This window comes from Delphinus delphis, chromosome 6 (assembly GCF_949987515.2).
Source record: "Delphinus delphis chromosome 6, mDelDel1.2, whole genome shotgun sequence".
NCBI classification, from domain to species: Eukaryota; Metazoa; Chordata; class Mammalia; order Artiodactyla; family Delphinidae; genus Delphinus; species Delphinus delphis.
In genome coordinates this window covers 85,561,893-85,587,706 of record NC_082688.1, presented here as the reverse complement: position 1 = coordinate 85,587,706, position 25,814 = coordinate 85,561,893, and the positions used below count along the sequence as shown (strand labels likewise).

The 25,814-nt window shown below is 41.5% G+C and overlaps 1 protein-coding gene across 1 annotated transcript in view; it reads left to right on the top strand.

The window, feature by feature from the left end:
* The first annotated feature begins 8,363 nt into the window (after positions 1-8,363).
* FBP2 (fructose-bisphosphatase 2) overlaps positions 8,364-25,814 on the top strand; it is a 35,477-nt gene continuing 18,026 nt past the window's right edge. The window contains exons 1-3 of the mRNA XM_060013516.1: positions 8,364-8,533; positions 12,859-13,021; positions 15,247-15,339. Of these exons, the coding sequence (XP_059869499.1) occupies positions 8,364-8,533; positions 12,859-13,021; positions 15,247-15,339 (426 nt within the window). The remainder of the gene's footprint in view (positions 8,534-12,858; positions 13,022-15,246; positions 15,340-25,814) is intronic.

Genomic DNA, 25,814 nt, shown 5'->3' with positions numbered 1-25,814 from the left:
GGAAGTATAACTGATATGCTAAGAAAGGAAAGCAAAGGAAATCATATAAAGTGACTAATTAAAATCACAAGAGGCAGAAAAAGAAAGGAAGACAACAATAGGAACAAAGAACAAGGGCAAAAAATAGAAAATAGTAACAAATATGGTTACTATTTTCCATTAATCCAACTGTATCAATAATCACTTTGAATGTCAATGATCTAAATACACCAATTAAAAGAGTGGATCAAAAACATAACCTAGCTATATGTTGTCTACAAGAAACCCACTTTAAATATAAAGACACATATAGATTAAAAGTACATGGATGGAGAAAAATATATCATGCTAACACTAATGAAAAGAGAGCAGGAGTAGCTATATTAATGTTAGAGCATACTTCAAAGTAAGGAAAGTTATTAGGGATAAAGAGGGGTATTACATAATAATAAGGGAGTCAATTTTTGAACAAGACATAATAGTGTATGTGCCTAACAACTGAGCATCAAACTTCATGAGGCAAAATGGATAAAACTGTAAGGAGGAAGATGAATCCACCATCATAGCTGGGGATTTCAACACTCTTCTCTCAGAAATGGAAAGGCCCAGCAGGCGAAAATCAACACATGGTTGAACTTAACACCATTTATCAACAAGATATAATTGACATCTACAGACTACTTCATCCAACAACAGCAGAATACACATTTTCCTCAAGCTTACATGGAACATTCACCAATATAGACCACATTCTGGGCCATAAAACACACCTTGACATATTTAAAAGAATAGAAATCACACAATGTCTGCTTTTAGACCACAATGGAAATAAACTAGAAACCAATAACAGAAAGTTAAGTGGAAAATCCCAAAATACATGGAAATTCAATAACATACTTCTAAATAACATATGAATGAAAGAAAAACATCTCAAGAGAAATTTTAAAATATTTTGAACTAAATGAGAATAAAAATACAACTTATCAAAATTTGTGGGATACAGTGAAAAGCAGTGCTTAGAGGGAAATTTATAGCATTAAATGCATATATTAGAGAATAAGAAAGATCTAAAATCAATCTAAGTTTCCACCATAGGAATCTAGGAAAAGAACAAATTAAACCCAAAGTAGGCAGAAGAAAGGAAATAATAAGAATTAGAGCAGAAATCAATGAAAGTAAAACAGAAATCAGTAACGAAAATCAACAAAACCAAAACCTGGTTCTTTGAAAAGATCAATAAAATTGATAAGCCTCTAGCCAGGCTAACTAAGAAAAAAGAGAGAAGACATAAATTACTAGTATCAGAAATAAAAGATGGAACATTACTACAGATCGTTTGGAAATTAAAACGATGATGAAGGGGGCTTCCCTGGTGGCCCAGTGGTTAAGAATCTGTGTTCCAATGCAGGGGACATGAGTTTGATCCCTGGTCAGGGAACAAAAATCCCACATGCTACAGGGCAATTAAGCCCACATGCCACAACTACTGAGCCCACATGCTCTGGACCCTGCATGCCACAACTAGAAGCCCGTGCTCCGCAACAAAGAGCCCATGAGCTGCAACGAAAGATCCCGTATGCCACAATGAAGATCTGCGTGCCACAACTAAGACCCGATGCAGCTAAATAAATAAATAAACAGGGCTTCCCTGGTGGCACAGTGGTTGAGAGTCCGCCTGCCGATGCAGCGGACACGGGTTCGTGCCCCGGTCCGGGAAGATCCCACATGCCGCAGAGCGGCTGGGCCCATGAGCCATGTACGCTGAGCCTGTGCGTCCGGAGCCTGTGCTCTGCAACGGGAGAGGCCGCAGCAGTGAGAGGCCCACGTACTGCCAAAAAAAAAAAAAAAAAAAAAAAAAAAAAAAATGGGCCAAAGACTTTAACAGACACCTCACCAAAGAAGATACACAGATGACAAATAAGCATATGAAAACATGCTCCACATCATATGTCATCAGGAAAATGCAAATTTAAACAACGAGACATTCCTACACACCTATTAGAATGACCAAAATCCAGAACACCAAATGCTGGTGAAGATGTAGAGCAACAGGAACTCTCATCCTTTGCTGATGGGAATGCAAATTGGTCCAGCCGCTTCAGAAGACAGTTGGAGGTTTCTAACAAAACCAAACATACTCTCGCCGTATGATCACACTCCTTGGTATTTACCCAAAGGAGCTGAAAACTGACATTAGTACAAAAACCTGCAGACTGTTGTTAATAGTAGCTTTATTCATAATTGCTAAGACTTGGTAGCAACCAGGATGTCCTTCAGTAGAGGAATGAATACATAAACGGTGGTCCATCCAGACAATGGAATATTATTCATTGCTAAAAGAAATGAGCTATCAAGCAATGAAAAGACATGAAGGAATCTTAAATGCATATTACTAAGTGAAACCAGCCGATCTGAAAGGGCTACCTACTGTATGATTCTAACTAGTTTACATTCTGCAGAAAGCAAAACTACGGAGGCAATAAGAATATCAGTGGTCCCGAGGGGTGAGGTCGTGGGGAGCAATGGAAGGCAGGACACAGAGCATTTTTAGGGCAGTGAAACTACTCTGTGTGATATTATGATAGATAGATATATGTCATGATACAATTGTCCAGACCCACAGAATGTACAACACCCATAGTAAACCTTAAGGTAAACTATAGATTTTGGGTGATAACGATGGGTTAATGTAGGTTCATTTTTGTAAAAAAAAAAAAAAGAGAGAGAAAAAACAAATACCATTCTGGTGAGTGATATTGTGATGTTGATAACAGGGAAGGCCATGCATGTGTGGGTACAGAGGGAAATGAGGAATCTCTGTACCTCCTCGCAATTTTGTTGTAAACCTAAACTACTTTAAAAGATAAAGCCTTATTATTATTTTTTTAAAAAAGCATAGTATGATGAGAATATAATTAAATGGTGCAATGGGTACCAAAGAATTAAAATATAGTTCCAACATATGCCAGCCCCACTTTAACTTTATTTTTGCATTTGAAGAATGTATATAGCACTTTCCTACATATTTTTATACATTGAAAACTAGACTTGGTATCTTGGTAAAACTATGTTATAGGAAAGCAGAAATTGTATTCTTTATTTTTTTATCTTTGTTTTCTGTTATCCAACAAAGCTGATGCTTAATCATCAAGCTGGTTTCACTGGCACGTGAGAAAAGGAAGGTGTGATCTGCAGAGAAACAGAGTTCCTATGTGAAGCTCTTTAGAATGGCACTCAATGTTCAGTGCTCAAGTATGTAGTAAGTACTGTAGTCCTATGGGGGCAAGCGTGTAGGTATTTTGAAACATTTTGCCATAATTGTAATTTTTTTTGCATTTTTACCTGATGGCATTATTTCCTTTTTTTTGTTGTTTTTTTTCCAAATTTATTTATTTATATTTTTGGCTGCATTAGGCCTTCGTCGCTGCCCGCTGGCTTTCTCTAGTTGAGGCGAGCGGGGGCTACTCTTCGTTGCAGTGTGCGGGCTTCTTACTGTGGTGGCTTCTCTTGTTGTGGAGCACGGGCTCTAGGTGTGCAGGCTTCAACAGTTGTGGCACATGGGCTCAGTAGTTGTGGCACACAGGCTCAGTAGTTGTGGCTCACGGGCTCTAGAGCACCGGCTCAGTAGCTGTAATGCACGAGCTTAGTTGCTCCACGGCATGTGGGATCTTCCCAGACCAGGGCTCGAACCCATGACCCCTACATTGGCAGGCGGATTCTTAACCACTGCGCAACAGGGGAGCCCAGCATTACTTCTTATAATAAAACCTTTTCTGATTGAAAACTTCAAAAACAAAGTAAAACAAAAACCTATGTTGGGGACTTCCCTGGTGGTCCAATGGTTAAAGACTCCACGCTTCCAATGCAGGGGGCCCGGGTTCAATTCCTGCTCAGGGAACTAGATCTCGCATGCTGCAACTAAGACCAGGTGAAGCCAAATACACAAATAAGTATTAAAAACAAAACAAAACCCAAAAAACCTATGTTGGGATTCCATAAAGCATCTCAGCAGAGTTTTGCTAACAAAGCTTGGTCCCTCAGCTGATATTCTAGGGGCACATTCCAGGTCCTTGTCTTTGGGTGGAGGGCCCCGAGGCAGCAGCAAGATTGCCCCAGCCGTTAGGACGGTCTGCTTGACCTTATTTACTTAGACTCAGTCCTGTGAGCATCTTTCACTAAGCAGAGCAAAGCCATAGATAGCTTTGTGGTCACCAGTGTATCCTTGGCACTGAAATAACTGAGCTGGAGGCTCTTCTACCTTCCTCTGGGCTTTCGCCACAGCTGCTCTTTCAGTTTCCACCCTGTCCTGTGCCCTGAAAGAACTTTGGCATTTGCTGAAAGGTCATCAGCTGCAATTTTAGACCATTGGGTAACAAACTTCTGACATTTAAATGCAGCTGCAAAGTGGTGGGATTGCTGTACCGGCTGTCAGCCTGGGCTGGACGGTGACAGAAGTAGCAGCCTCTTCCTCAGATCCCTTTATGGACGCGTGGTTGACTGCTTATAAAGGACACCAGCCAATACTCTCCCTTCTGACTCCCAAATTATCTAGTCTTGTTCATTCTTAACACCCATAGTGTGCTGGGCACCAGGGATTCTCCGGACAGTTGTGCTGAAGCACTAGTTTGTATACTTCCAATCTCTTGTGAACAAATACATAATAAAAATTAACTAGAAAGGCTAATAGACACATGAAAAGATGCTCAACATCACCAATCATTAGGGAAATGCCAATCAAAGCCACAATGAGGGCTTCCCTGGTGGCGCAGTGGTTGAGAGTCCGCCTGCCGATGCAGGGGACCCGGGTTCGTGCCCCGGTCCGGGAAGATCTCACATGCCACAGAGCGACTGGGCCCGTGAGCCATGGCCGCTGAACCTGCGTGTCCGGAGCCTGTTGCTCCGCAATGGGAGAGGCCACGACAGTGAGAGGCCTGCGTACCGCAAAAAAAAAAAAAAAAAAAAAAAAGCCACAATGAGATACCATTTCATACCCATTAGGATGCTAGTTATAAAAAAACAAACAAAAAAAAACCCAGAAAATAACAACTGTTGGCAAGGATGTTGAGACATTGGAACCCTTGTGCACTGCTGGTGGGAATGTAAAATGGTGCAGCCACTGTGGAAAATGGTACAGTGATTCCTCAAGAAGTTAAACATAGAATTAACATATGATCCAGCAATTCTACTTCTGTGTATGTATATACCCCCAAAAAACTGAAAGCAGGGACTTGAACATGTATTCGTCCTACTGTGGACATGATAGCATTATTCACAGTAGCCAAAAGGTGGAAACAACCAAAGTGTCCGTCGATGGATTAATGGATAAACAAATGTGGTATATCCACCAATGGACTATTATTCAGTCTTAAAAAGGAAGGAAATTCAGACACATGCTACAACACGGATGCACCTTGAAAATATGATGCTAAGTGAAATAAGCCAGCCACAGAAGGAGAAATATTGTATGATTCCACTTATAAGAAGTATCTAGAATCGTCAAATTCATAGAAATAGCAAGTAGAACTGCAGGTGGTCAGGGACTAAGGATTGAGGGGGAAGAGAGAGTTAGTGTTTAATAGGCACAGAGTTTCACTTTACAGTAAAAAGACTTTTTAAAAATGTACAGTTCTCTGAATTTTAACACATGCATGGGTTCAAGTTGCCATCACCATAATCAGGATACAGAACAGTTCCATCAGGCAAAAAATTCCCCATCCTGTCCTCCCTGCCCCACACCGACTATTCCTGTCAACCATGAAGTTGGTCTCTAACTCTCTAATTTTGTCTTTTTTGAGAATATCATATAAAGGGAATCATACAGCATATAGTCTTTTTTTTTTTTTTTTTGCGGTACGCGGGCCTCTCACTGTTGTGGCCTCTCCCGTTGCGGAGCACAGGCTCCGGACGCGCAGGCTCAGCGGCCATGGCTCACGGGCCCAGCCGCTCCGCGGCATGTGAGATCTTCCCTGCATCGGCAGGTGGACTCTTTTAAGACTGGCTTCTTTCACCAGCATAATGCCTTTGAGATTAGTCCCAGTGCCACATGGAACAATAGCTTGTTTCTTTTTATTGCTGAATAGAGTTCTATTGTATGCATCCACCACAGTTTCTTTACCACTATTGAAGAGCATTTGGGTGTTAGCTGTTCCTGACAATTTTAAATAGAGCTGCTATAAATATTCACGAATGGGTTTTGGTGTGAACATACGATTCATTTCTCTAGGGAAGATGTGACGGTCCACTCTGAGTGGCATCGTTTTGTACCACCACAAAGAGGGGAAACCCTCTTAATCAGATGACATTCGACTTCAAAGGAAATCTGGAAACCAATCAGCCGGGCCACTCTCTTTATCTTGTGGCCATTTACTGGCCCAGAACTCCTAATATCCAGCCACTGCTCTTTCTATAATTATGTCTGAAGAATCATGGTTGATCTCCCATGGGAAAGACAAAGCTGAGTTATTTATTGATGGCAACATGAAGCATCAGGATCAAAGAAAGTTCCATTCTACCGTCCTCACAATTTCCAGAAGCTCTTGGGGAAGAAAAAGAAAGTTTTCCAATTTAGACGCTGGTGATGTCAAAATTAAAATGTTCTGACACAGAAGCTCCTCTTCTAGGGCTGTATCTTACTGAAGCCCTCACACAAGCACATACACAAAGGTAAGGATCTTGGTACAGCATTGTTTGAGGAGCAAATATTTCAAAAATATCTGACCGTCCACACAGCAGGAAAGCAGTATGTCTCTGTGTGTCGACACGGATGTATTTCCCAGATGTTTTGCTGTGGAAGACACTTCTGATTGGTTGATTCAATACCAGTGCCCGACTCTTGCAGCAAAGCATCATCATATGCCGTAAATCTGGCCAATGCTTCAAAAGTGGAAGGCTACTTGGGGTGGGGGTGCGGGGTAGGCAGAGGGTGTTTCTGGGGAACTATTTCTTTCCTAATAAAAGGGAACAGATGTGGTTGCCCTTCTCCCCTCTTTCGGTCTTCAGATGTTCAGAGCTGTAGTGGCCATTTTGTGCCCGTGAGATGATAAGCTTGGAGGCAAAAACCAGCTGACCGAGGATGACGGAGAAGAGACAGAGAGGGGTTCCTAATGGAACTGTTGACCAGCTAAATGAATGCCAGCTGCTGCCTTGGAGAAAATATGAGACTAATGAACCGCACATATTTAAATCACTCTATGTTTGCTATTACTTGCAGCTAAACATATTCTGATTGAAGTAACTGTCAAAGGAAAAGAATCAGCTTGCACAGCAATGTGCATATTGTCCTATTTTGTAAAATGAAATTGTATATGTATACATGATAGTTATACATACATCAACAAATTGGAAGCGTAATAACAGCTAGCAAGTATTGAGCACCTACTATGACAGGCATATCTTATCACTTTAATCCTCACAACCACTCTGTCAGGTAGATGTTTTATCGTTATCACCATTTACAAGTGAGGAAACTGAGGCTTCAGGAGCTTTTCCAAACTGTACAACTAGCAGATGACTAGCCTAGGACTCGGAGCCAGGTGTCTCTGCCCCCAGAGAAAGTGCTTGGACCACCCTATGCAGACCTCCTCCCCTGTTTACAAATACAGATCCCCACCACCTCTAATGCAGTTATTTCTGGCAGTGGGTTGGAGGATTGGCTGGCTCTGTAGTGTTTCCTTTCCAATCAGCAAGCATCATTTTTGCTATAAAAATGCAAATCTAGAGAAATTGAAAAAATAAAGAATTGATCACATAACCCTAGTGCTAGGCACTAGGAATAGTTTTTTCTTCCAGATTTGAATACCTATTATAAATATCCATCCGATCATACATGCTTTTTGGAATTTAAAAGCATCCTTTTCAAACATATGAAAGAACCCTGGCTAAGAAGTCCCAGGATTGCCATCATTTTGTTACGTGACCTGTACCCCAGATAAGATATCTGCCAGTCTGCCTCCTGCAATATGAGGGAATGGGGCCCTGCAGTAGATACATGAGAAGAAACCTTTTGAGTCTTTGAATAAGAGGGTTTTATGGATCTTTTTTTTTTTTTTTTAGTGGCTGGAATTCTCATCTCTTACCTTTACTAAACAGTTGCTTCTTAGGATCTTTAAAGAAAAAGTTTCGTCAAGAAGAAGTAGGTCTGTGTTTCCCAGCTGCCCGGTTCTATTTACAGCTTGGCAGCGTTCAGATCAGCCAGTCCTGAGAGGTTTCCTTGAGGACTCGCCCAGTTATCTCAACCACGTGGCCTGGGGCACTTTCCCTTAAAGGTCCTGGCATGGCCAGTACAGATTTCTAATCAGCTCTGATACCGCAGAGCCACTGACCGGCCCTTAGAGATAAGGCTTTCTTCTGCAGGGAGAAAAGGATTTGAAAAACTACCCGCCGCAATGGGGGACAGAAGCCCCTTCGAAACGGACATGCTCACCCTGACCCGTTACGTTATGGAAAAGGGGCGTCAGGCCAAAGGCACCGGGGAGCTCACACAGCTGCTGAACTCCATGCTGACGGCCATCAAAGCCATCTCCTCGGCCGTGCGCAAGGCTGGCCTGGCCCACCTGTGAGTCTGCCCTGCTGCGACACGCAGTGATGGGGGGCCCCGGTGCGGGTGGGCAGAGCTGTAGGTGCTTGGGCCGAAACGGACTCAGAAGTATTAGCCCGTGAGCCCTGGAGGGAAGTTGCCTTTAAAGTTTCTGCCAGGTGTCCTTCGATAAAGGGGCCTTCGACTTGTTTCAAGAAAGAAACAAAATACTTGGAGACATGCTATGGAGAAAAAATATATAATTTTCCCAGTTACCATGTATTATAATGATAAGCTCAGGGGCTTGTTCCATTGAAACATATCCTGAGTTATCGTGACTTGTGTTTGCATTCTCACTGGCTCAAAGCAACCGCCAGGAGACTTGAGAGGACGCTTGACGCCCTTTGCAGATATGAGCGTTTTATTACCATGACCTTTGCCCATCATAGTCATTAGGAGGTAGAAATCATTTACTGAATCCCAGGGCCCGTCGTCCGTCTCCTTTCTCACCATCGAAAAGACTCTTTTGCTTTTAAAACAATATTTTATTTCTTCTCTGTGACTCAATCTTCTCTCCACTTGGTGTGCAGGAAGCTGGGAGGTGCTGGGCCCGGTAGGAGGGAATGCAGAGCGTTCTTCCACTTCGCCCTCTTGGTGCTTTACCCAAGTTCATGCTACAGCTGCCAATCCTCACAGCCAAGGGTCCAGTTTAAGTCTGTGGTGAAAAGAAGCAGTCTTTCTTTGGGCTTCCTTTTTCCTGGTAGCGATTGCAGTGGAGATCCTCTCAGAAGATGAACACACCCATTGTTGTTATTATTATTATTCCAAAATGAAGAAATAACAAAGTCCAATAATTTGAAATATTTATTCTAACAACTTAGTACTTTTAACACAAAAAAATGTGATAATTGCGGCTTCCCTGGTGGCGCAGTGGTTGAGAGTCCGCCTGCCGATGCAGGGGACACAGGTTCGTGCCCCGGTCCGGGAGGATCCCACATGCCGCGGAGCGGCTGGGCCCGTGAGCCATGGCCGCTGAGCCTGCGCATCTGGAGTCTGTGCTCCGCAACGGGAGAAGCCACAACAGTGAGAGGCCCGCGTACCGCAGGAAAAAAAAAAAAAAAAATAATTACAGAGTTTATTTATATAATGCTTGGTGACTCAGTAATGAGCTCCAAGTTAAAGGTGATTGTGACTGGTTTTCCCCCTCTCTGTATTGCTGTAACTGTACGAGTACCTCATTTGGCAATAACGGCCAGCTCTACCTTTAAAGACCTTCATGAACGTGAGACACAGCTACTTGCCTCTGTTCTGCTCCTATCTGGTGGTGAGCTGCGCTACGCATAGAGCAGTTTCCTGAATTGCCTGCTGACCTCTCAGTGTTACCCATGTTAATGGGCTCCCCAGTGCATCATATGGGCTGGGCAGGGGCTGCTGTGGTGGGGTTGTGCTAATCGCTGCAGAACTCTGACTTTGTGGCCGTGGAGTGTCCAGAGGACGTGGACTCAGCGATTGGATAATTCAGGTGCTCCTCTGACTGGGTTTTTTGTGCCATGTGATCATGGTCAATGATCTACTCTCGCTAGGGCCTGTAAAATTGTAAAACGGATTGGATACTAATAGCACCTAACTCGTAGGGCTAGTTGTAAAGCTTCGTAGGTGCATGTGATGATGATTTCGACAGTGCCAGCCCCGTGATAAATGCTCCTTGTTACTGTGGTTCCAAGTCCGAACCTGGGGAAATTTGCCGGCTAACAGGGCGATGTCGCTGAGCCACCACTAGGTGGCAGACGCAGCCCGTGGAAACAAGCCGTCAGGATTTCGCATTTTCTCGGAGGCTGAGGCAGGTGTCCTCCATAGGGCAGAGACCACGTATTTTGCCAATTCAGGCGGCATCCTTCCCTGGGTACCTCTGTAATAGATACCCAAGGTGTCAGTGGGAGAAGTCCATTGGCTGGAAATTCCTTCTTTCTAATAAGATGCTGAGATAATTTTAAGAGGACCCTGGAATTTCTTCTCAAAGAGCTAAAAGTTTGCATCCTATCCCAGAGCAATTCTGCTCATGAAAACGGGACTTTAACATATTCCTGCCACTTTCCCACTTAGGGGGTCTCAAGCCCCTCATTCCTTTGCTTCCTTTTTTTGGGAAGACATTTCTAGGCACCTGCTCGATAAATGCAAAATGGATCAGAAAGTCTCATATTTTTCTTCTGTTTTCTCTGCTCCTTGCTGTAGGAAGAAGGGGATGCTAGAATACCACCCTGGAATCCTCTCCACGGCTTTCTAATGTCAAAACAGTAGAACAATCCATTAAAAAATTATCAGTAAAGCTTAAATGTTAGTTAAGATCTAAGAAGTAGTCTTACGGGTTAAAAAGCACTTTTCTGCCCATGATCTAACTTGGAGCAGTTGTCAGGCGACTAGATCTCATTGTGACGATCTTCCATTCTTTCTGAAAGGAGGGGTGTGGATGGTGGGAGGGGGTAGGCAGAGAAGAATGCCCCGCACCTGCAGGGAGGGTGCAGAGGGTGGGTTGAGGGGCGGGATAAGGGCGGGGTTTGTGTGGAGATGGAGGAAGTGTTTGCAAAGCATAGGACGGAGAGCCTGTTTCTCCAACACCCACAGGCCTCGGGCACCCCAGCTTTTCATTCTCCGGTAGAAGTCGTATCAAGATTCCAGTTAAACAACAGGATTGGGTTTGTGGACCCTTTAAATTCTGATGCAACATAACCCAGTTTTGTGGTTGCTGTTGTGTATTTGTTTGCTTTTATTTTGAACCAGAAGGTACAGTCTTTGAGGTGAGGCCACCAGTATTGTTTTCCAAGGCAGATCTCATCACATCAGATATCAAGCTATGGGGGGATCGGTGGGGGAGGGGAGAGGCTGTCAATCAGGGAAAAGGGCGGGAAATGAGCTGTCCCCCGCCCCGGCTTAGGGTGAATCAGTGGGTCTCAACCCTGGCTACCTGTTAGAGCCACCTGAGGATTGCTTCAACAAATAAATGGCGTTAACAAAAAGGAGAGGGGGGGAATTACTTTCCTGCCATCCATTCTTCTAATTCAGTGAACGTATATTGAGCATCTGAGCACTGTGGAAACAAGAACAGTGAGTCACAGCTCTTGCCTTCGGTGAGCAGATAATCCAGCAGGAAGGGCATTCCCACAAACAGATTGTGAGCTGCTCTGGAAGGGCTGACAAGGCTGTATCTGGTGTGTGTGGCACCAGGGAAGCTTCTGGAAGAGGTTAGGAGGGCAAGTAGAAGAAAGTTGTCTGTGAGCAGAAAGCACTCCCATGGGGGGGATATCATGAGTGAAGGGGGAGAGGAGAGAAGCAGCTTGCTGGGTGCTGGTGGCCTCAGGACCTTGGTGGCTGTTGGCATGAGAAGGGCTTGAGGGGGGTGGTAGCCATGTGGCTTATGGAGAGAAGAGCATGGGGGGTGGGGGACAGGGAACCCAGGGGTCTGTGTAAGGCAGGTGTGTGCCCGTTGGGTTCCAGAGGCTGAGACTGAGGGTGAGAGGGCCAAGAGGCAAGGCCAGTGTGGGACCAGGCCTTCCTTGGTGCGGCCGGAAACCCACTGTGGAGGACCTGGGAACTCTGGGAGAGACAGGGGTGATCTGACTGATTTTAGAAGGATCCCACCCACGAGGGTGGGAGCTGGAGACTATTTGTTTTTTGGCCGAGCCACGCAGCTTCGGGATCTTAGTTCCCGAACCAGGGATCAAACCCGGGCCTGGGGAAGTGAAAGGACTGAGTCCTAAACACAGGACCCCCCAGGGAATTCCCTGGAGACCTTTGCATAGCAATCCTCTAAAACACGAAGCCTCCAGATAGAATTCTTACAGTAGTGTTCATTCTTACATTGCTTGGAATGGTGGTAAAGAATCAAATTAAACGAGTTAAGTCTGTCCCCCACTTTCCTTCTTATTCAAGTAATGCCAAGCTACAGCAGAGCAAATTTTAATTCAGCCCAGCAGGCCACTATTTGAGGATAATCAACAAATACTAGAAATTCCGGGGCTGGAAAGCCACGGTCCTTTACTTTTTAGAGTTATTAATTATGGCGATGTGTCTGACTTTATAAATTCTCTCTCCCAGGGCCGGGGGCAGGGTTGCTCGTTAGTAAGATTGAATTCTGGTTCGTGTTTACTGGGACGACGAGGGACTTAGGACAATATCCCTGAGGTGTAAAGGAAGCAAGAGTAAGAACCAGCGCTGTGAGACAGGACGCACTTGGTCGTATTTATAAGTTGGAGACTCTGGAGCCATGAAGGGCAAAGAGGGATACAGCGGCGGTATCTTGGCGTCTGGGCATCTTTGCTGGAGTCCAGGCTCCCTTCCTGATTTCCTCCAACCTTTTGTCTTCTTAGGTACGGAATCGCGGGAAGCGTGAACGTGACAGGGGATGAGGTGAAGAAACTGGACGTGTTATCCAATTCCCTGGTGATCAACATGCTCCAGTCCTCCTACAGCACCTGCGTCCTGGTCTCGGAAGAGAATAAAGACGCACTTATCACCGCCCAGGAGAAGAGGGTGAGTGTGGCAGCCTTGCTGAAGCTCCCTTACTCACCAGTAGAGGGCGCAACTGAGTTGGGAGGACTCTGGTTGCCTTGCTTTTTTTTATTTCTGGTATTTTCCTCTATTGCTTAATTTTTTGTTTTCTGGAAACAAACAAGGGATTACATGCTTCTTTAGTTGGAATCCTTATGCTGTCTAGTCAAACAGACTCCGTAATAAGGCAGTGATTCATTCAGGAAATAAATCAGAGTGCTTTACTGTAACTTCTCAGTGGATGGGGTTCATCATGGGTTTTCACTTACTGTACTGGTAACAAGTCCCAACATTTTGGAGCGCTTGAAAATCCAGTCCAGTAAAAAGTAGAGTTCTTGTGGTACTATACCGTCTCTTAATCTTCTCATCCCCACTATACTCCCAGCCCCTTCCCCAAGGGGGTTTGGTTTCAGCAGAGATTCCTTCATGCCTGACAAACTGTTAGACTAAAACATAAAAGAATTCATAAAGATCGTTGCTCTGGCCTTAATGCAATGGTAAACTTGGTTAGTGCAGGGCATGACTGGGGAGGGTCTATATTCACTATGTTTTCACAGTTTATTAAAAAAAAAAAAAAGCTGGTGGCCAAAAAATTCAACCGATATTCAGCTGCCGTACGGTAACGCCAAACAAACGCTAAGACTGTTGGCCCTTGTTTTGTACAGTGGGTCCTGGGGACAAGGTGCCATTTCCTTGTGATTAGCTGAAAGGATGGAAAAAGTAAAGTAAAGCCAAATTTATCGAACACTTGCTGTATGGTGGGGACTGTGCCAAAGCACGTTATACTTGTTGTCTCACATAATTAGGCTAAGTCACACCTATTATTTTCAACTTTCAACTTCCACCGATATGAGCCTTGATTATCTCTCTGATCAAATCTCACGTTTTCTTTCCCCGTTGGCCTGAGCTACACAGGTCTTCACGCTAGTTCTTGAATACTCCTTGCTTGTTCCCACGTCAGCTTGTGAACCTTCTCCAGCATATGCCTGATGTTCAACAAATATCTGTTGAATGCATGCATGTGTGAAATGAAGGGGCTGAATTGGCTTATCTACAGGGAGAATGGGGAATTTCCAGGTTTATGAATTCCACTGCCCTCCCCGCTTCACCTCCTGTTGAACAAGGAAAAAAGAAAGGAGAAAAGGAAGAAATAAGAAAGAAAGAAAGAAAGAAAGAAAGAAAGAAAAAAAAAAGAAAGAAAGAAAGAAAGAAAGAAAGAAAGAAAGAAAGAAAGAAAGGAAGAAAGAAAGAAAGGAAGAAAGAAAGGAAAAAAGGGAAAGAAAGAAAGGAAGAAATCTCACATTAAGCTAGGGCATTACTCATTGAGAAAGTCAGGGGAAAGGAGATTAGTGGTGGGAAAAATGACTCCCATCTTACTTGAGGCTCGATCACCAGTGTTTAATTAGCCAGGACACCCCAGTCCCCAACACTAAGGCTCTCACAGAATCTTGCACATAGGAGGCCTGTAAAAAGTATCTGGTGTTTTCTTTCCCCCGAGCTGCTGGCGACAGCAGCATGAGTGGGCATGAGGGACATGGTGTCTCAAGACCCCGCCTACTCTGTCTCTGGTCGTCACATCAGCAAGGTAGGGTGGATGCAGCAAAACCCAGAGGAGTATTTTTATTCTCCTGATGTAGTCATACGTAACAGCTATTTTAATAAGACACACCCAGAGACCCTGGGACATTGTTCTGAGATTTTCTTTCAGTAAAAATGTGCTAAAATGAAAAAAGCCTGTCTGGGGAGAGGCTCAGAAGTATCAGTAAATCAGTAGCCGACCTTACTGTGGACGTGGGTAGAGCTTGTCCAAGGTCGTCTTCAGCTTCTCCACCTCTTCCCTGCAAGGTGCCCATTTCAGACCTGGTTTCCTCTCACACCCTCAGCAGCTCTGAGTCCCCACTGGTCCCAGGTAGGAGGGGAGGGCGGAGCCAGGGCAGGTGGGAGGAGAGCTATTTGGAGGTGGGTGGGACCTCCGTCACCCACTGTGGGTGTCAACTAATCTGTTTATGGGCAGGCGGGCTCTGAGCTGCACAGTTAATATGTGCTGATACACTCTGCACTCCTTAAGTAATTGCATTTTTTGACAAGGATATCCCCTTGCTCTGAATCGCTTTTGGTGTAGCGTTGTCTGACATACACAGCCACGTACACAGAGTGTGTTGCTCGGAAGGTGACCTGACCAGGTGTTCTGCCCTCTGCGCATGTAGGGGAAATACGTGGTCTGCTTTGACCCACTGGACGGATCTTCGAACATCGACTGCCTGGCCTCCATTGGAACCATATTTGCCATCTACAGAAAGGTGAGTAAACAGTATGCTCTGTAACACCTCCTTCCTCTGGTGGTTCCAAACGTTCCTGGGCTGGGAGCCACGAGTCTGGAGTTCTAACCTCGGTCCTCCCACTAACCAGACACACCGTGGCAGGCAAGCCATGAACCTCGCTCTGCCTCGGGCTCCTCCTTGAATACCCGAATCGCTCATTTCCTTCAGTCCTGTTCTCGGCGTTCCTAGGAAGGGAGGGTGAGCTGATAGATGGGGCCTTGTTCTGAAAATCTGGAGGCAACACAGATGCCAGACGTGGAATTAGGTTCCTGGTGGCATCTGAAGGCCGCTCTGTTCCTTCCTTGTGTATCTTAAATCTTACTGCGTTTGCTTTCTGTTGCTGCTGTAACAATTCACCACACATTTAGAGGCTTAAAACAACCTCCATTAATTATCACCCAGTTCTTGGGTCACAAGTTTGGCAGGCATGGCTAGGTTCTCTGGCTTGTAAGGCCAAAATCTTGGTGTCAGCCAGCCTGGCATCCTATTGAGAAGAATTCGCTTCCAGGCTCGCTTAGGCTGTTGGCAAAATTCACTGAAACTGTCAACATCCATCCCCGCACATAGTTACAATTTGTGTGTGTGTGTATGAGAGTGTGTGTGTGTGTGTGTGTGTGTGTGTGTGTGTGTGTGTGTGATGAGGACTTTTAAGATCTACTCTCACAGCCACTTTCAAATAGACAATACAGTATTTTTTTTTAAACACCTTTATTGGAGTATAATTGCTTTAAAATGGTATGTTGGTTTCTGCTTTATAACAAAGTGAATCAGCTATACATATACATATATCCCCATATCTCCTCCCTCTTGCATCTCCCATCCACCATCCCTATCCCACCCCTCTAGGTGGACACAAAGCACTGAGCTGATCTCCCTGTGCTATGTGGCTGCTTCCCACTAGCTATCTATTTTACATTTGGTAGTGTATATAAGTCCATGCCACTCTCTCACTTCATCCCAGCTTACCCTTCCCATTCCCACGTCCTCAAGTCCATTCTATACATCTGCATCTTTATTCCTATCCTGTCCCTAGGTTCTTCAGAACAATTTTCTTTTTTTTTTAGATTCCATATATATGTATTAGCATACAGTATTGTTTTTCTATTTCTGACTTACTTCAGCCTGTATGACAGACTCTAGGTCCATCCACCTCACTACAAATAACTCAGTTTCGTTTCTTTTTATGGCTGAGTAATATTCCATTGTATATATGTGCCACATCTTCTTTATCCATTCATCTGTCGATGGACACTTAGGTTGCTTCCATGTCCTGGCTATTGTAAATAGAGCTGCAGTGGACATTGTGGTACATGACTCTTTTTGAATTATCATTTTCTCAAGGTATATGCCCAGTAGTGGGATTTCTGGGTTGTATGGTAGTTCTATTTCTAGTTTTTTAAGGAACCTCCATACTGTTCTCCATAGTGGCTGTATCAATTTACATTGCCACCAACAGTGCAAGAGGGTTCCCTTTTCTCCACACCCTCTCCAGCACTTATTGTTTGTAGATTTTTTTTTTTTTTTTCTGTATGTGGGCCTCTCACTGTTGTGGCCTCTCCCGTTGCGGAGCACAGGCTCCGGACGCGCAGGCTCAGCGGCCATGGCTCACGGCCCAGCTGCTCCGCAGCATGTGGAATCCTCCCAGACTGGGGCACGAACCCATGTCCCCTGCACCGGCAGGTGGACTTTCAACCACTGTGCCACCAGGGAAGCCCTGTTTGTAGATTTTTTGATGATGACCATTCTGACTGGTGTGAGGTGATATGTCATTGTAGTTTTGATTTGCATTTCCCTAATGATTAGTGATGTTGAGCATTCTTTCATGTGTTTGTTGGTTGTCTGTATATCTTCTTTGGAGAAATGTCTATTTAGATCTTCTGCCCATTTTTGGATGGGGTTGTTTGCTTTTTTGATATTGAGCTGCATGAGCTGCTTGTAAATTTTGGAGATTAGTCCTTTGTCAGTTGCTTCATTTACAAATATTTTCTCCCATTCTGAGGGTTGTCTTTTCATCTTGTTTATGTTTTCCTTCGGTGTGCAAAAGCTTTTAAGATTCATTAGGTCCCATTTGTTTATTTTTGTTTTTATTTCCATTTCTCTAGGAGGTGGGACAAAAAGGATCTTGCTGTGATTTATGTCATACAGTGTTCTGCCTATGTTTTCCTCTAAGAGTTTTATAGTGTCTGGCCTTACATTTAGGTCTTTAATCCATTTTGAGTTTATTTTTGTGCATGGTGTTAGGGAGTGTTCTAATTTCATTCTTTTACATGCAGCTGTCCAGTTGTCCCAGCACCATTTATTGAAGAGGCTGTCTTTTGTCCATTGTATATTCTTGCCACCTTTATCAAAGATAAGATGACCATATGTGCATGGGTTTATCTCTGGGCTTTCTATCCTGTTCCATTGATCTATATTTCTGTTTTTGTGCCAGTACCATACTGTCTTGATTACTGTAGCTTTGTAGTATAGTCTGAAGTCTGGGAGCCTGATTCCTCCAGCTCCGTTTTTCTTTCTCAAGATTGCTTTGGGTATTCGGGGTCTTTTGTATCTCCATACAAATTGTGAAATATTTTGTTCTAGTTCTGCGAAAAATTCCATTGGTAGTTTGATAAGGATTGCATTGAATGTGTAGATTGCTTTGGGTAGTACAGTCATTTTCACAATGTTAGTTCTTCCAATCCAAGAACATGGTACATCTCTCCATCTGTTTGTATCATCTTTAATTTCTTTCATCAGTGTCTTATAGTTTTCTTCATACAGGTCTTTTGTCTCCTTAGGTAGGCTTATTACAAGGTATTTTATTCTTTTTGTTGCAATGGTAAATGGGAGTGTTTCCTTAATTTCTCTTTCAGGTTTTTCATCATTGGTGTATAGGAGTGCAACAGATTTCTGTGCATTAATTTTTTATCCTGCTACTTTACCAAATTCATTGAGTAGCTCTAGTAGTTTTCTGGTAACGTCTTTAGGATTCTCTATGTATAGTACCTTGTCATCGGCAAACAGTGACAGCTTTACTTCTTCTTTTCCCATTTGGATTCCTTTGATTTCTTTTTCTTCTCTGATTGCTGTGGCTAAAACTTCCAAAACTATGTTGAATAATAGTGGTGAGAGTGGGCAACCTTGTCTTGTTCCTGATCTTAGTGGAAATGCTTTCAGTTTTTCACTGTTAAGAATGATGTTGGCCATGGGTTTGTCATATACAGACTTTATTACGTTGAGGTAGTTTCCCTCTCTGCCTACTTTCTGGAGGATTTTTATCATAAATGGGTGTTGAATTTTGTTGAAAGCTTTTTCTGCATCTATTGAGATGATCATATGGTTTTTTTCCTTCAATTTGTTAATATGGTGTATCACATTGATTGGTTTGTATATATTGAAGAATCCTTGCATTCCTGGGATAAACCCCACTTGATCATGGTGTATGATCCTTTTAATGTGCTGTTGGATTCTGTTTGCTAGTATTTTGTTGAGGATTTTTGCATCTATGTTCATCAGTGATATTGGCCTGTAGTTTTCTTTCTTTGTGGCATCTTTGTCTTGTTTTGGTATCAGGGTGATGGTGGCCTTGTCTAATGAGGTTGGTAGTGTTCCTCTCTCTGCTATATTTTGGAAGAGTTTGAGAAGCATAGGTGTTAGCTCTTCTCTAAATGTTTGATAGAATTTGCCTGGAAGCCATCTGGTCCTGGGCTTTTGTTTGTTGGAAGATTTTTAATCACAGTTCCAATTTCAGAGCTTGTGATTGGTCTGTTTACATTTACTATTTCTTCTTGGTTCAGTCTTGGAATGCTGTGCTCTTCTAAGACTGTGCCTATTTCTTCCAGGTTGTCCATTTTATTGGCATATAGTTACTTGTAGTAATCTCTCATGATCCTTTGTATTTCTGCAGTGTCAGTTGTTGCTTCTCCTTTTTCATTTCTAATTCTATTATTTGAGTCTTCTCCCTTTTTTTCTTGATGAGTCTGGCTAATGGTTTATCAGTTTTGTTTATCTTCTCAAAGAACCTGCTTTTAGTTTTATTGCTCTTAGCTACTGTTTCCTTCATTTCTGTTTCATTTATTTCTGATCTTATCTTTATGATTTCTTTCCTTTTGCTAACTTCGGGGATTTTTTGTTCTTCTTTCTCTAATTGCTTTAGGTGTAAGTTTAGGTTGTTTATTTGAGGTGTTTCTTGTTTCTTGAGGTAGGATTTTATGGCTATAAACTTCCCTCTTAAAACTGCTTTTGCTGCATCCCATAGGTTTTGGGTTGTCTTGTTTTCATTGTCATTTGTTTCTTGGTATTTTTTGATTTCCTCAGTGATCTCTTGGTTATTAAGTAGTGTATTGTGTAGCCTCCATGTATTTGTATTTTTGTACAGATTTTTTCCTGTAATTGATACCTAGTCTCATAGCATTGTGGTCAGAAAATATAGTTGATACGATTTCAATTTTCTTAAATTTACCAAGGCTTGATTTGTGATCCAAGATATGATCTATCCTGGATTATGTCCCATGAGCAGTTGAGAAGAAAGTGTGACAACATGGTATTATTAACTCTAGTCTCGAAGCTGTACATTACATCCCCAGGACTTACTCATCTTATAATTGGAAGTCTGTACTTTTGACCACCTTCACTTATTTCACCTACCCCACCCCTTGCTTCTGGAAACTACCAATCTGTTCTCTGTATCTATGAGCTTTTTTTTTTTTTAGAGTCCACATGTAAGTGAGATCATACAGTATTTGTCCTTCTCTGACTTATTTCACTTAGCATAATGCCCTCAAAGTCCATCCATATTGTTATGAATGGCGGGATTTCCTTGTTCTTTATTGCTGAATTTTATGTATATATATCTGTGAAAGAGTGATTTCATGTCCTTCAGGTATATACCCAGAAGTGTAATTGCTGGATCTTATATAGCTCTATATTTAATTTTTGGAAGAACCTCCATACTGTTTTCCATAGTGGCTTCACGAATTTACATTCCTACAAGCAGTGCCCGAGGATTCCCTTCTCTCCACATCCTCACTGACACTTTTTATTGCTGATCTTTTTGATATTAGTCATTCTGACAGGTGTGAGGTGCTATCTCATTGTGGTTTTGATTTGCATTTCCCTGATGATTAGTGATGTTGAGCACCTTTTCATATAACCATTGGCCCTTTATATGCCTTCTTTGGAAAAATGTCTATTCAGTCAGATCATTTGTTTTTATGCCATTGAGTTGTGTGAGTTCTTTGTATATTTTGGATATTAATCCCTTATTCTATGTATTATCTCCAAATATTTTTTTCTTTTTCATTTTGTTGATGGTCTTAATAGCTTCTTAAAGCCAACTGATTTAAAAACAAAGAGGAATAATGGGGGAGGCTCTGCATGTGTGTGGACAGGGAGTATGTAGGAAATCTCTGTATCTTTCTCACAATTTTTCTGTGACCCTAAAACTGTTCTCAAAAAAATGAAGTCTTTGAAACAAAAAAAGAGGAATATTACTACACGTAATATGGGATATTCACACTTGAATTTTGGTGATTTTGAATACAGAGATTTTGTCTTAAAATTCAAATAAACCAGAGGCTTTGAAGGCTAGTCCAAATAACCATAGATTTTCTCTGATACTGTTTCTAAAGAAGTGGGGCAAGTTTGAGAAATGAATGAGACATGAAGAGAAAGCTTTGTGATGCTTAAGCAATATCTAATGAGAGAGCAGCTTGCTTCAGAGACCTCATGGGGCTGTCACAGCCTCTTAGAACCTTATCAAAGCCAGGGATAATGCCCGTTTCTGACCAGGATTTCTTTGATTTTCTATAAGCATCAAGATAGAAGTTTCAGGACTGTCAGAGAACTGTCAAAAGTATTTTCTTCCCCTTATCTCTGAAGAGCATTGCTAAAACACCCTTCATGATGTCCCATACTGCTTTCAGCTCCCTGTTCTATGATTTTCCTTTTTCTTGAAGTTGACATTTTCCATTTCCAACAGTCACAGATTAGACAAAGTGCAAACTCTCTCCCTTCAAGACATCCAGAACTTTTGGATACAATATATCATCCTTTAAATTCGTGGCTGAGCTCATTGAAATGAACAAGCAATAAACACAAGGTAAGGGGCGGAGGACCAGAATCAGAAAAGTGAAAACCAGAGGCTTAAGAGGAGGACTGAGGGAGTTGTCCTGATGTGAGGAGCTGGTCTTGTTGATCTGAGTAAATCAAGGGTGTGGGTTTTAACACCCCTACAGGGTCAGGAGACCCCGTCTCCCATTATTATGGGTAAGTCAACCTCACCAAAATTCTACTCTTTTACTGACATAAGGATACATAGACCAGTGGAACACAAAAGAGATCCTAGAGATAAACCCACACACGAATGATTGCCTGATTTATGAAAAGGCAATACTGAAGTTTAATTTGTACAGGATGATCCCTTCAATAAGTGATGCTGGTCCAGGTGAATATCGGTATGAGAAAAAATTAACTTGACTCCTACTTCACACCATACACAAAGATTAATTAAAGACCAGAGACTTCACTGTAAAAAGCAAAGCTATAAAGCTCCTAGAAAAAAAACCACAGGAGAATATCTCCATGCCTTTGGGGAAGGTAAAGATTTTTTAAACAAGACATAACAAGTACTAACCATGAAGGAAAAGGCTAGTAAACTGGGCTTCATTGAAACTAAGAACTTTGGTTCATCAAAAGACAACATTAAGGATGGACCTAGAGATTGTCATACTGAGTGAAGTAAGTCAGACAAAAATAAATATATGATATCGCTTATATGTGGAATCTAAAATAATGGTACAAATGAACCTATTTACAAAACAGAAATAGGATCACAGATATAGAAAACACACTTATGGTTACCAAGGGGGAAGGGGAGGGAGGGGTAAATTGGGAGATTGGGATTGACATATACACACTACTATATATAAAATAGATAACTAATAAGAACCTGCTATATAGCACAGGGAACTCTACTCAATACTCAATAATGACCGATATGGGAATGGAATCTAAAAAAGAGTGGATATATGTATATGTATAAGTGATTCATTTCGCTGTACAGCAGAAAGTAACACAACATTGTAAATCAACTATACTCTAATAAAAATTAATTTTAAAAAAAGACAACATTAAGAGAGTAAAAAGGCAACTACAGACGGATGGAAAAATTTTCAATGCATACATCCAACAGAGAACTCGTATACAGAATAAATAAAGAACTCCTACAAATCAATAAAAAATACTGTCGATCTTATCAAAGGAATGGGCAAAAGACTTGAACAGGAACTTCAAAAAAGAGATTTTTTTCCCCAGCTTGTTAATAAGCACATGAGAGATGCTCAACATCATTAGTCATCAGGGAAATGGACATGGAAACAGCACTGAGACATCATTTACCACCCGCCCGCAACCAGAGTGGCTAAAATTAAAAAGACTAACCATACCAACTGTAGATGAAGAAACTGGAATTCTAATATATTGGTGGTGGGAGTAGAAAATGATACAAACACTTCAGAAAAATTAAACATATACTGATTAAACATATACTGATACACTATGGCCCAGCAAGTCCACTCCTGGAGTGCACCCAGGTTAAATGGGTGCCTGTGTTTGCCAAAAGATGTGTACAAATTATTCATAAAAGACCCAAACTGAAAAAAATCAAAAAGTGTATCAACATAAGAATGGATAAATAAACTGTGATATAGTCACACGACAAAAAGCTACATAGCAATGCAAAAGAACAAACTATTGCTATGTGCAACAGCACAGATAAAATCACAAAGACATATGTTGTGAAACATAAGCCAGATACAAAAGAACACATGCTTTGTAATTTCATTTATAAGAAGTTCCAAAACAGTCAAAGCTAATTATTCTTTTGATGTTCAGATGATAAATGCCAGAATAGAGGTTACCTTGGGGGAGGTGATAGTGACAAAAGAGGGTATAAGAGAAACTGCTAGGTGGCTGGAAATATTCTATAAATTAATCTTAGTAGTTACATCAGTATGTACTATATATATGTAAAAATTCATCAAACTGTATAGTTAAGATTTGTGTGCTTTGCTATATGTAATTTATACCTCAATTAAAAGAAAAATAATCAACTTTCCAAAAAAAGACACTATAAATAAAATTAAAAGGCAGATGACAATTGAGGAAAATGTTTGTAACATATAAGGTATTTATATCTTTCATATATAAAAAGCTATTAAACTTAAAAATAAGAAGATGAGTACCCCGATAGAAAAATAGGCAATGACATCAAACAGGCAACTTACAAAATGAGAAATAAAAATGGTCAATAAATATATAAAAATTTACTTTATTAATTATACAAAATGGAAATTAAAGCAGATGTCTTTTTTTGCACCTATCAAACTGGCCAAGTTGAAAAGACAATACTATCTTATGTTTATCAGATTCTGCACGGCAACTTTTCAATATGTATCAAAAGTATTTTACCCAATACTTTTATTATTTGGAATTTCTCTTGAGAAAATAATCAGAGAAACACATGTTTATGCACTAGATTTTTCATCTCAGAGTCGTTCTGATATTTTAAAACATTTGGAGACATCAAAAGGATAATATAATACTATAACTAACTCTACACACATAAATTTGATAACTTAGATGAAGTAGACCAATTCTTTAAAAAGCACACTACTATTACTCACTCAGTACGAAACAGATAATTTGAACAGCCCTATAATTACTAAGAAAATAGAGTTCAAAAGAGAGATCTCTAGGCCCAGATGGTTTCACTGGAGAATTATACCAAATGATTAAAGATGATTCAATCTCTTCTAGAAAAGAGAAGGGAAAGGAATACTTCCCAGTCTATTTTCTAAAGCCAGCATTACGCAGATACCAAAACCAGATGAAGACAGTTCAGAAAGGAAAACTACAGACCAATATCTCTCATGAATAGATGCAAAATCTTCAACATAATATTAACAAATAAAATTCAACAATGCAGAAAAAGAATTATATACCATGAGTAAGTGGGTTTACTCCAGTGATGGAAAGCTGGTTCAATATTCAAAAATCAGTCAGTGTGATCCACCACATCAACAAGCTTAAAGAAGAAAAATCATAGAACCATGTCCATCAATGAAGAATAATCATTTGACAAAATTCAACACTCAGTTATAAAACAAAACAAAACAAACAAACAAGAACTCTCAGGAAGCAAGAAATAGAGGGGAAACTTCCCTCAACTTGATAAAGAACATCTATAAAAAGACAACAGCTAACATTATATTTAACAGTGAAAGACAAAATGCTTTTTCTCTAAAATCAAGAACAAGGGAAAGATGTCCAATCTCACCGCTGTTATTCAACATAATGCTGAAAGAGCTAGCCGGGGCAGTGAGACCAGAAAAAGAAATAAAACCATACAGATTGGAATGAAAAACTGTCGATAGGATGGTCCATGTAGAGAACTCCTAAGGAATCTACAAACACCAAAACCAAAGCCGGCTTCCTAGAACTAATAAGTGAGTTCAGCAAGGTCACAGGATACAAAATCAACATACAAAGATCAATTGGATTTCTATATATCAGCAATAAACATATGGTAACCAAACTTTAAAATATGATACAATTTACAGTTACTCAAAAAAAAAGGAATAGTAATTCTACCAGTAATTACTGATGAAAGTAATCAAATAATATGTCTTGTATGGAGAAACATACCATGTTCATGGGTTGGAAGACTCAACATTGTAAAGGATGTTAATTCTCCCCAAACTGATATATGTATAGGTTTGACTCAATTTCTCTCAAAATCCTGGCAAGATATTTTGTAGATATAGATAAGGTTATTCTAAAAGTTAAGACTGTATGATATTAACAGAGGGACAGACTAATGTTCAATGGAACAGAACAGAGAACCCAAAAATGGTTTCACACAATTTATGGCTAACAGCTTTTGACAAAGTTGTGAAAACAATTCAATGGAAAAAGGAGTCTTTTCAACAATTAATGCTGGAGCGACTGCATATCCACAGAGGGAAAAAAAAAGAACTCAACCTAAACTTTATACCAAAATCATCTCAAAATAGATTCCAGGTTTAAAGGTAAAACTTTATTTTTTATTATTATTTTTGGCTGCGCGGCACGGCTTGCGGGATCTCAGTTCCCTGACCAGAGATTGAACCCGGGCCACGGCAGTGAAAGGCCGGAATCCTAACCACTGCACCACCAGGGAAGTCCCTCCTTGCCTTTCTGAGCACAAGGAAGTAGGGAGGGATGAGCCCTTCAAGAGATACCTCGAAAAGTAGGTTGTGAAATCCAGTCTCAGGTGTGGCTCTGCCCCTCCTTCAAGGACATTCGCTCTTCCTTCGTCAGCATGCCTGCCTTGCCCCGTCTCTCTGAATTCCCATTCCCATTGTCACTGTTAGTGCTGCTGGCCAAAGAGAGAGGCTTCCTCAAGAAAACGTCCAGAACTGTAGACTTGGGGACAG